This window comes from Eufriesea mexicana, unplaced genomic scaffold (genome assembly GCF_001483705.2).
Source record: "Eufriesea mexicana isolate 0111107269 unplaced genomic scaffold, ASM148370v2 scaffold793, whole genome shotgun sequence".
In the NCBI taxonomy this organism is placed as follows: Eukaryota; Metazoa; Arthropoda; class Insecta; order Hymenoptera; family Apidae; genus Eufriesea; species Eufriesea mexicana.
In genome coordinates this window covers 570,464-582,695 of record NW_016908959.1, presented here as the reverse complement: position 1 = coordinate 582,695, position 12,232 = coordinate 570,464, and the positions used below count along the sequence as shown (strand labels likewise).

The 12,232-nt window shown below is 32.7% G+C and overlaps 1 protein-coding gene across 1 annotated transcript; it reads right to left on the bottom strand.

Annotated features, from left to right (window-relative positions):
• Nucleotides 1-1,026: 1,026 nt before the first annotated feature.
• On the bottom strand, nucleotides 1,027-9,424 carry Root (ciliary rootlet coiled-coil, rootletin). Its single transcript, XM_017899120.1, is given in 26 exon segments — nucleotides 1,027-1,368; nucleotides 1,440-1,820; nucleotides 1,876-2,181; nucleotides 2,250-2,462; nucleotides 2,533-2,712; nucleotides 2,783-2,890; nucleotides 2,949-3,125; nucleotides 3,197-3,309; nucleotides 3,373-3,574; nucleotides 3,642-3,857; nucleotides 3,922-4,166; nucleotides 4,243-4,428; nucleotides 4,498-4,857; nucleotides 4,914-5,106; nucleotides 5,187-5,546; nucleotides 5,617-5,979; nucleotides 6,038-6,168; nucleotides 6,251-6,411; nucleotides 6,482-6,618; nucleotides 6,692-6,928; nucleotides 7,039-7,341; nucleotides 7,431-7,583; nucleotides 7,645-8,026; nucleotides 8,093-8,295; nucleotides 8,361-8,585; nucleotides 9,323-9,424. Coding segments are annotated over 26 exon segments (5,919 nt in total). The 3' UTR covers nucleotides 1,027-1,086.
• Between the last annotated feature and the right edge of the window lie 2,808 nt (nucleotides 9,425-12,232).

Here is a 12,232-nt window from a genome sequence, read left to right as displayed (position 1 = left end):
GTATTTGTGAAAACATAAATTTTAAGAAAATCATTATAGATTACAATCAATAAAAAAGTAACGTTCATAAAACAATGTTCATTACAATTAACCTATTGGACATTTTTAATTGTTATATGATGTTAAATTTTTTTACAATATTCAATTTTTCTAAAGATGCAATAAATAATAATTTATAAATATTTTAAGTTTCTCTAATCTACAAACAGGATGGTTCAATTGAATCAGCTGAATATTTTGGCTGGATTAGTTGTCTATATTCTTATCAATAAAGAATAGACACAATCCATTATTTGCCAACTATGCATGTTACTTTTGGTACTTTTTCATAACAATATACCATTCTCTACATTCTATGCTGTATTAGATTTCAATAACTCATCTATCAAACAATCAGAAGCATATCTCTACAATGCTTTTGTTTGGTGATTCTCTTTGGTCTCGAGACGAGACTAAAGATAGCATTATCCTTACCATTACAACTTACTTCAAAAGTGCTTTTCATTATATGAATCCTAAGCATACGCTCGATAATCCAAATATATATTCTTAAAATAACAATATAATATTATAATAAATTAACAAATAACTTATACATAAAAATTACAACAAAATGTTGAAATTAGTGTAATCTATGGACGGATTGGAAATAGATTTTCGCAAACTTTCATTCTTATAAAATTTTGTAATGTGTGATATAGAAATGATTTTAAAAAAACGAATATATCCAATAATAAAGTTATTCTGTGATATCAGAATAATTTGGAGGCACCTAGAATATTGTACTGTTATAAATGTACATTACAATTTAAAATATGGAATAAGTTTGTAGATAATCAGTTCCAAATTTGTATAAAAAATGTATGTAAAAGTTGAAAGATATTAAAGTACTATTATCAAAATGTTATATTAATTACTGGTCTTCAAATAACCTATGATAATAAATTTTAAGTACTTGTGACTAGCATAAGACATGTCAAATCATGTTCCCATATACGGAAGAATTATTGTATGCTACTTGTCTTGTATCATTGAATATACATTGGCAGTTTCCACATCTGATTCAGTCTGAAACAACATTATAACTTATTTGAGCTGTGCTGGTGTGGAAGATCTATCGTAAGACGGTGGTGGAGGTAAAGCTAATGATGGCGGTAAACTGGTAGTACTTGTTAAAGTAGAATCCAATTTCCGAGCTTCATGTTCTAATAATACTGCGTCTAATGACGGATCTTGTGCTACAGTTCTCAAAGAATCACCTAAAGCTTGTCGTAATTGTTGCATTTCTCTGCCAGCTCTTGAACTTCGTAAGACGTATAATTGTCGACGTTTTATTTCTTGATTAAGTTGTTCGCGTAGCAGTTGTATCTATTATTTATACATTTATTTATAAATAAAATTATAATAATTGTTATATAAACACAAGTAAAACTTAATACCTGATTTTCCAAACGTAAAACTTGTTGACGATGACTTTGTTCTCTCGCTTCCAATAATTTCTCAGCTTGCAACTGAGCTGCTCTAAGTCTTTCGATTTCTCCACTTCTATCTCGACTAAAATCAAATATCGAATGCGTGTGACTGTAACTGGATTTCATTCTTATAAGCTCAGCCTCCTTCTCTGCAAGTTGTGTTTCTAATCTACGGACTTTCAATCTTAATTCTCTGTTTTCTTGTTCATAGTGATCTATATCAAAACTTGTGCCTAACAATTCTGCATGTGCTTTTTCAGAACGCTCGTAACTTTTGCTACGGTTAGTCGATTTAAGTAACGATAACTGCCGTTCTAAATTACGTTTGTCAGTTTCTAATAATTTCACCTAAAGTATACAAAATTATTATCTTTTCTTCCTGGCTGTTGTTATAAATATTTACCTTATCATTAAGAGCTTCCACTTTCCCTCTCATTTCACTTCTGTCTCTTTGCGCTATTTGTAGCTGTCGTAATAATTCTTCATCTTTATTTGTACTTTCTTCTTGAGGATAAGCAACTATTCTCAATTGAGATTCTAAGGCACAACGTTGTACTTCATTATTTGCTAATTCATTTTGTAAACGAGTAATTTGATCTGTTAACGTTTGATTTGTGTGTTTTAGATCACTCAAAGATTGTTGCATAGACTCAACGCGTTCAGACAGAATTCTGCGTTCATTTTCAGCATTTGTAAGTTGTTTTTGTAACTACAATACAATAAATAATGATTTAGATACTACAATGATTTCTTGTAAATGATTTTTTACATTGATACCTGTTTATTCTTTTCATTAGAAGTCTGTAAAGTAGTTGTTAATTCCATGATATTGTGATGCAATGAATTAATTTCATTCTTTAATTCGTTTTCTGTAGTAGATGCTTTTTCCAATGCAAGATTTAATTGTTCTATCGTAGACTTTAACGAAGCACAACGTTCTTCTAAACTTGACATTGCCCGATTCTGCATATCATTTCGTTCTTGTAATTTCTATAAAATTAATAAGGAATAATATTTACTGTATCTTAATATAATATTAAAAATTATACAGCTAACACACATGAATATTTGTATCTTTTTCTTGAAACATCATTTGCAACCTCTGAAGGTCACCTTCTAATGACATTCTTTGTAATTCTAATTTTGTAGCGCGAGACTCGCTTCTGTTAAGTTCCTCCTGCAGATTACGTTTTTCATTTTCTATTTTGCTTAAAGCTTGTTTCAACTTATCCATTCTTTCCTGCACAATTATCAATTGTATAACATTAAACTAGAAATATTTTACTCAAGAAATTGTCGAATATTCTTACCTCAGACTGTGCTTTCTCTTCAGAATTACTACTAATGATTAATTCAAGATTTATCACTTTTTCACGTAATTGCTCGCATTCTTCTGTTTTTAGTTGCAAAGCATTTAACTAAAATATACTTGTATGTAACAAAACAAAATATGAAAATATTATAGATAAAATGTACCTGCATTTCATAGCCACTCTGCTTTTGAGAAAGTTTTACTTCCAATGAATTTTTTTCGTCCTGAAGTATTCGTATATTCGTTAATAAAGTATTTATTTGCATATCTGACCTATTTTGAATCTCTTGAATTTCTGCTAATTGTTTTTTCAGATTACACAATTCAGTTTTATAATCATCCTAAAGTTTGAATAATTGTAGAATTAGTAGTTACAAATTATGGTAATGAATATTAGTCTTTTATTAATTACCCTTTCGCGTTCGATTTGAGCTACTTGTTGCATAAGAGATCGTACACCTTTTCTAACAATCTCAGGATCTACATCAAGTATCACATCTCTAGTTGAATCAATGTGATCTTGAGCTGAATTATAAAGGAAATGTGTTAATTGTAAATTACTATATGCATTAATGTATAATTACATACCTCTTGCTGGACTCCATCTTCTTGACGGACTCATTAATTTGAAGGGTATATTTACACTACCATCCATTTGAATACCTGCAATCCGTCGTAAAGTAGAACCCACACTACTTAATTTTTGCTCGACTTCTTTTTTCGCCATTTCTAATTGCGATAACTGAGCATCTAAAGCTCGGACTCGCCCTTCAGAGCCTCCAAGACGTGCCTATTTAATTTATGAAATTAAATTTTTCATTTCGGGTTTACAGATAAATTTCTTATTGTTGGTTTACCTTGAGTTCTTGAATTTGTTGAGAAGCATCAGTTAAGCAAACCTCCAAGTTATGCTTTTGGTCCTCGAGTTTTCTTTCACGACATCGACTATCTTCGAGCCGGACTACTAATTCTTGTTCTCTAACTCTCCATCTCTCGTTCTCTTCATCTCCACGTGAACGCAATCTTCCAAGTTCTTGTCTTGTTACTTTCAAACTATTATCGACATCCATTAGCTGTTCAAAAAATAATTATAAAAGAAATCATAGAATCACATTTTTAAAGCATTTCATGGTTTACCTGTTTCTTCACTTGATGCAATTGTAGCTGCAAACGTTCTCTTTCTTCTGTTTCATTAGTCAGTCGAGCTTGCAATTCTTTTTCATCATTTTGTGCTTGTGCATTGCTCTGATGAGATTTTTGCAATTCATCTTGACTAAAATGAAGCTGTTTTTGTAATTGTAACGTTTCTCTCTCCATATCTCGAAGTTGTGCTTGAAGACGAGATCTCTCTGTATCTATATTTACTTTCGTATCTTCCAATGCTTTAAAATGCATATAAAAAGAATGTAAATAGACATAATACAATAATAAATTATTTAGTATGACAATATATATTACCTGCAATTTTTTGATACGATTCTTCTAAAGTTCTATTTTGTTCCCTCTTTTCACTTTCGATGCGTTTCACATGCTCGCGTAATTCTTTATTGCTGCTGTTATATTTTTCTTTCTCATATGTAGAGTCAGCTAGTTGCCTCCTAATATCCACTAATTCTTTACGCAATGATTCATTAAGGTTTTCGGCTATAAATATGTATTCATTAGTATAGAAATAATAAATACATCAGTCTTGAAAATAAATATAAAAACTACCATCTTTAAGCTTTCTAATAGTTTCATGCAATTGATTTTGTAAGCTATCAACTTTATCTTCCGTCATGTGTAATTGAACCTGCAACTCTTCGGATTCTCTTTGTGCTGATTCACGTTCTTTCCACAATTCTTCGATTTTTAAATCAAGTTTTATTTTCTCCTCATCAGCTTTTAATTTAGTTTCGTCTAATTTTGTTTTAAGACGACTTAATTCATCACGCAATTGATTTGTATTGTTACGCTCTTGTTCAGCACGCGCTGCAGCTTCTCGTTTAACTCGTTCTACATTGTTCTTCTCTTCTTCCATTTCACGCAGAACAGTCTCTAGCTTTTCCACCAATGCTTGCTGATCATGATGAGCTGAAAATAAAAAAATTATATTCTGTTCATTATTATCTATTACTAGTATCTATTACCTATGAGAAGAGCTTGCTGCTTATCATTCTCTGCTCTAAGGAGAACTTCCTCATGCTGCTGACATAAATTTTCTAAGTGCTGTTGCATTTCATCCATTCTTTGTTGCAACTGATTTATCTCGTTATCTTTCTCTCCAGTGAGTTGCAACAGAGATTGTTGAAGTCGTTTTTCTAAGTTCATTTTTATTTGTTCCTAGAAATGAATTTAATTTAGATGTATTATATTACAAATATATATTACAGCTCAAATATCTACGTTTATAAATTTTATACTTTTTCTTCATTCAATTTTTTTATACTATCTTCACTGTGTTTTTTCACATTGGTAATAATTTGTTGAAATTCAGCTTCTTGATCGCCACTTTGTTGTGTTAAAGTTTGCTTTATTTCAAGACTTCGTTTCTCGCTGATTTCCAGTTCCTTCATTAATCTTTCTACTTGTCCTTTTAAGCTTTCTTGTTTTATTAACAGCTCTTTTTGTTCCTTTTCTAATTGCGTTTTTTTTACATGCATATTTTCTAAATTAGTTTGTGTATCAAATAACACACCTTCTAATGTCTCCTTTTCACTACGCATTGATGCAAGTTGCTCTTGTAGTCGCTGCACTTCTTTCTCATTAGTTTCTAAGAGTACCTACATAAACAAGAATAATTATATTTATAAAAAATAAACAAATTTTGAAATAATTACGTTAAATATTCACTTGTTTCTCTTCATTGTCTTTTACAAGATCTTCTAAATTTCGGTTTATTCTTCCATTCATTTCATTTGCCTGTTCTAATCTTTGTCTGAGTCTCATTAATTCTTCGTTTAACGTTTCTTTCTTCCGTGCTAAAACCGACAGCTGATTGCTTAAATCTCCACGCTCACGCGTAGCTTGCGCTAGTTCCATTTCAATCTTTTCCTTCTCAATCTCCAAAAATTTTACTTTTTCATTCAATGTTACTTTTTCTGATTCTAAATCGAGTCTAGTTTGTTCTGCTTGAAGTAATTCCTTTCTTAAGGAACCTAAATCACCTTGCTGATCAGTGCATTGGCTTGCTAATTTATTTTTCTCCTCTACTATCTAAAATTGATAAACTATTCTCAGTAATAAATATTAAGAATATTTTATAAAACGTTACCTTTTTCAATTCGTCTTGTAATCGTTGTTTCTCTTGTTCATGATTATTACAAACTGTTTCTAGTTTCATTAAAACGTCTTGCACATCCGACTTTTCTAGTAGTACACGTTCTAATTCTAGTTCTAAATCACCTAAATGACGAACCAGAAAAATATTACTCTGCATTAAAGAGGTACTAGATTATAACAAAAATATTCCTTTATAACAAACCACCTTTGCTTTTTTCAATTTGTGAAATTAATCCATCTGTTTCTAATTTTTGTTGTTCTAACATATCTTTTGCGAGATATGCTTTATTTAATTCTTCACGTAAAGTTAGTAGTTCCTCTCGCATTTTACTGCATCTGTCTTCTTCTGAACGCAGATTTAGTTCTCTAGTTATTTAATTTTGAAATATAGATTAATTGATAATGATTTGAAGCAATATGACTCTTATAAACATACCTTAATTCTACATCTTTGGACAATCTACTGAGCTCACTTTGAAGATATAATTTTTCATCTTCAAGATTATCACAAAGTTTTTGCAATTTACTATTAGCTTTTTGCAATTTTTCGCAATCATTGTTCAAATTCTCCATCTAAAAATAAATATTCTGTGTTAATACGATCAGTAAAACGTTCGCTTATTATAGTGGAAAAAAAATATTTTACCATACTGTTTATTTCTACTCTGCTTTTGTCAAGTGCATTTTTTTCTATCCTTACAGTATCGAGTCCTTTCTGTAACATGTCTTTCTCTTGATTAAGTTGCGAGCAATGTGACCGTACTGTATCCAATTCAGTAATCAGTTCTTCCGCTCTTCTCTCTAAAGTTTTAACATTTTCTTCCGCGCTTTCGTATTGCTTGCGAGATGTTTGTAATTGTTCTCTATTAGTTTGTAATTTTACCTAATTCAATAAATTATTGGAATATCTTATTATATAAAATAATGAACATTTAAATATTGAATTCTGTGCTTTTACAATTTACCGAAACATACAATATAAAATCTTCACACCTGAAGCTCATGTATAGTCAATTGATATTTATGTAGAGCTGCTTGCACAGCACTGATAGTACTTTCAGCAAAGGCTGGAATGGTGTTGCTTCTTGTACCTCGTTTCGGTGATTTTTGAGGAATTGGTCCAGTTGGTGACAGATGAAGATGAGGAGGTGCTTGAGAAGATTCGATTTCACGATTTTCTGCATCTTGGATTACAGCATGTGCTATATCTCTCAATGCGGATTGTAAAATTTCTATATCATCTTGTAAACGTGTATTGCGATGTACTTCTGCTTCTGCGTCTCCACATCTTTCTTCCTAAATATAAAATATAATCATTACTATTTCATATAAATAATTTATAATTATATACTATTTCTTTATGTTATTCTATTTCTGATATTTACCAAACTATGAACATCACGAATAAGTTGATTAATCTTTTCTTCTTTTATACGAATTTCATTTTGAGCTACATCATACTGTTGTTTAAGTGTTGTTAATTCTGTTTTCAAATCAGTTGTAACTTGTTCCTGTGCTTGTTGAACTTGCTGAGATATCTAAAATATAATAAAATCAGAACATAAATGATGTTATATCTTCTTAAAACAATATATATACCATTGGTTGCATGGCTGCTTGTATTCTCATAGCAAATCCTGTGTTATTGCAAGCTGATGAGACATCATTAAAGGTAGAAATAATACTATTTTTCATTTTTAGTAGGTCTCTTTCTGTGCTAGATTTTATCTCTGCAAATAATCGTTTTACCGAAACAACATCGCGCCAAAGATTTAATAATCTGTTATGTTCTGAAGTATAATATTCATTAAAAGCTTGCTCTTCTTCTCTCCACTCTTCTTCTTTGATAGCCAATTCTTCTCTTAAAATATCCCAATCATTGCTTAATTTCTGCAGATCATTTGTAAGTGCTTCATTTGTTTGATGAGATTCTTCTAACTGATCTTTTAAAGTTGTATTTAATTGTAATAGTTTTTCACATCTAAGCAAGGAGATTTAAATATTTATTCTAAGTTTGTTTTATTAATAGAAAGGAAAAGGATAGTACCTTTTACGTTCCTCTCCCAGTTTTTTTAAAGCAGTATCTAGATCATGAATCTGTTCTTCGCGAATTTCCCTTAATGTTTGATGAGCTGCATCTAATACAGAAGTTGTTGGAGATACAGAACTTGGAGCTTTGTTTGAATCATATATTGCTGATTCTGCCATTTGATTTTCCAATTCTGAACATTTTTGCTTGTATTGCAACACCTAAAAATATGAATCATTGTTGTAATTTAAGTTGTAAAATATAATTTTAAATCTATAAGACATACTTTAGCTTGCAAACGGGAAACAAGAGCAGCCTGATGTTGTTGTGCCTGTCTATATGTATCCAGACGTCTCTTATAATTAGCTGTTTCTTCTTCAAGACGATGACGTAATTCATAATTTTGTCTGACTAATGCATCTGGTGAAAGATCCTCTTCGCTTAAACAATCTCCAGTCCCACTTATTATACTGCCTGCAGACTCCATTTTACCACCTGTACTTCTTTCTACCTATGAAAATACTGATCCTTTGTAAAATAACATAACATTCTAGATCTGAAAGTTTAAGAAAAAAAATTTATTTAAACTTTCTTAAAGAAGAAAACAATTCTAAAATTATTAAAATTTTTTATATTATTTAATTAATAAATTATAATTACATAATGGATTCGTTAGCACATCTTCATATAATTACAAATAAATAGATACAGAATGTAAGAACTATCGTTTCCTTATTAATATTTTCACCATACATATTACATACCTGTTTTCATTTATTTTTCATTATATCTTTAAAAAATTGAATTTTTATTAAAATATAAAGTCATACATTCAAGATTCAGGTTATGTTTCTGTTTACTGTTTACCGTTGCTTAGCCAAGTACGTTATATAAACGGATGTATATACGTATGCATCGATGCATGTTATGTCTGACTTTTCGATTACTCGAGTTGGTTACACGTTGAAACACAATTATGATACTATTATAATATATGAAATTAAATTAAATAGTAATTAAAATAATACCCATGTTTTTTTAATTGATTATTAACTTAGAGTATTTCTTTAAATGATTATTTAGAAAAACGAAATTTATATGTTAATACTTAAAATATTTATTTTTCACTAGTAAGCAATATTTAATTTTCATTATATGTATATACATATGCACATAATCTAATGCATACTAAATAGCAGTTAAAATATTACATTAATTACTAACGGAAAGAGGATAAATCGAAGTTACCTCTTTTGTCTTATTGGGGCCTCTGAGAAACGGTGGTCGCCGCCTTTCCATCTGTCCCCTTGTTGATAATTGTGAAATATTTTTAGACAATGGCTAGAACATATTTTTGTAATGTTTAAAATATTTATTTTTTACGATCTCGTTGTCATTTCTAATTTTTCATGGCTAATGTTCGCATAACGTAAATTTACCGCGTCAAATAGCAAAAATTAACTTACGCCAATGAAGCGGAGGGGGATCATTTTTAAACACGGTTCTTGCCGTATTTTTCGTCTAGGAAATTATCACGTACACTTGAATGATAGAAGACAAAAAAGAAAAATGAAAGGATAAAAAGCAGATAACTTGCATAACATGTAACTCATGTTCTACTACACGTATTCCAATGCAGTTACAGTTAGACTAGGTCAACTTAATCTCTTTATAAAAGCAATAAACAAAGCTATTTAAAAAATATCGTTATCGACACGAGCAGAACAAACACGTAGGTTCCATAGCTAACGTGTCCATCTCCATTTTCCATCATTTCGCACTTCTATCCTTCCCTCCATTTTTTTGCAAAGTTCAGTTACAATACGAGGACCATTTTGAAATTCTCAAAGGTGACGAGCGCCATAATTGCTTGAGAGATTGATAGAGAAAGGAATCGTACATAGTCATACTTCTCGATTTTCCTCTTTTGTTAAAGCTTTGTCGTATCCGGTATCTGCGCGAATGGAAGTAGAAGAAGCACGACCCTCTACCAGGCACCGAATGGCACCAATCGATATGTATATGGCCGAACTGGTTCCTCACGAGGATATCACCCTTCGAATACGCTGCTCCAACTTTTCTACGACTTTGTACACACCACTTTGTGCACACGACTCTCTGCCGTTGGATAGCTTACCTAACCAATTCAGACGCAAAATCAACAATTCGGATTAATTCAAAGCGGAGACGTTTCTAAAATAGTGGAAAAACCTGTGATCGAGGTAAAATATTGCTTCCGCTGTGAATTCTTTCATCTTCATAGCGATTTCCATCTATTTTCACCTAAACTCACCTATTTCTTCATCGTTTTTCTTATACTTAAGCGTATCTTTCAATGCAATGTACAATTGATGATACCATTAATTTTGCAGGGCGAGCATCCTCCTGTGTTTAAAATGAAGAAATCGACAATCGTAGGTGAGCATGATCAATTCTGTGTGCAAATCACTCGGAGAAGTTCAACGTACGAACTGCACGCGGCATGGGAAGCCGTCGTTTCAGCAAACCCTCCTGAGAATCTCGCAGCTGAACTAATAATCACCACAAGATAAACCGCGTCGGGTACATTCGATCTTCCGCGTCGATAGTAATAACAATTAGCTCGTGCTCGCGCCACGATGCCTAAAAGTTTTTGGAGCCCGACAATTTACAACCCTTGTTCGATCACGTGTCCCGGTTCGGAACGATATCCAGTTTGAAACTCGGGACAATTACTCGTTCGAATTGCACGATATCAGGAAACATGGGACGACGAAATTTAGCGAGTTCAACCGACTTATTTTAAACGAATCCGCCTTTCGACTTTCGACTGGACCTAGTAACGAGGTTTCCAATTATCGAAGTTAGACATATCGATGTAATCGCTTAAATTAAAAGGAGGAATTACTTAAGAAAACAGTAATAGTAGTAAGGAGAATAGAAAAACTAAGAGGGAATTACTTGAGAAAACAGTAATAGCAGTAAGGAGAACAGGAAAACTAAGAGGAATTATTTAAGAAAACAGTAATAGCAGTAAGGAGAATAATCTCGATACGCAATGGGGATGTTTAACGCGAGTCCAAGGTGTGGCGTTTATCACTACTCTGTATGCGTAATACTATCGGATCAAGTCGAAGCTACTTTATTGTTGGAAACGAAAACGGTTCTGTAAGAGAATTACACGGTCGTACACGTATTCGTTCAATCGCGACAAATTGCCAAATCGGTAATCGGTGCGCGGTCGTGGAGTTTGAACCGTGTCAAAGCGACGAAGGAAGCGAGTGAACCGGACTGAACTGCACGCTTGCATATCTAAACGAGTTTTTGCAGACGATGGTTCCGTGGGTCATTGCGATCACCTCTTCCATCGTGTTCGTCCCTTTTTTCTCACGTTATCCCGTCGTTGATAAGGACGCTGGAGTATCATGTGCTTTTCGCTGCTTGGCGGGATAGTTTTCCCCTCTATTTTCTTATATTTCCCCAAGGTACGTACTGTACGCGCCGAGCAAAGTCGAGAACCAAATACAATGCGTTTCTACAATTTTGAATAGTCTGCGACTTTGTTTTCAGGCTCGCTTGTTGTCTACAAAGAGATAATGGCGAATACCAAACAGCCAGAGAAGAGGAGGATCGTCGAGAAGGCGTTTTGGTAATTGAAGAGATAGGAAAGCGTCGGTGTTTTCAATGCTATCGCGACACCCCGATTACTGGCGCACGCTTCGAACCATTTTACTCATTCTTTTCCAGCAACATTCTCTTTTCTTCGTCTTTGTTATCAGGGGGCGCCCGGTTTTCGCCAGAAACACTGATCGACAATTGTATTTTCGTTTATGATGCAACCTCGCGAATGGAAAAGAATATCGCGAATTCGCGACCAATAACTTTAACACTTGATCACGCGACGAGAAGTGAACTTATTCTACATTTAAGAGGGATTTAAGGGGGAATCGATTGTGTATGAGGAATAGTACGGAATAATAGCTGAGCCAAAAATCTGCTCGAATGGCGTCCAACTTTGGCGATAAGTGCATTGAATGGGCATAGCGTGAGAGAATTCGGGCTCGTTGCACGAGAATTCGCGGTCACATAGTTTCACAAAGGGACGCCTGTGCTTGTCCTTGACCATGAGAGAATGAGCTTCGATTACATGCTTCGAATACCTAATCGATTCATAGTTCA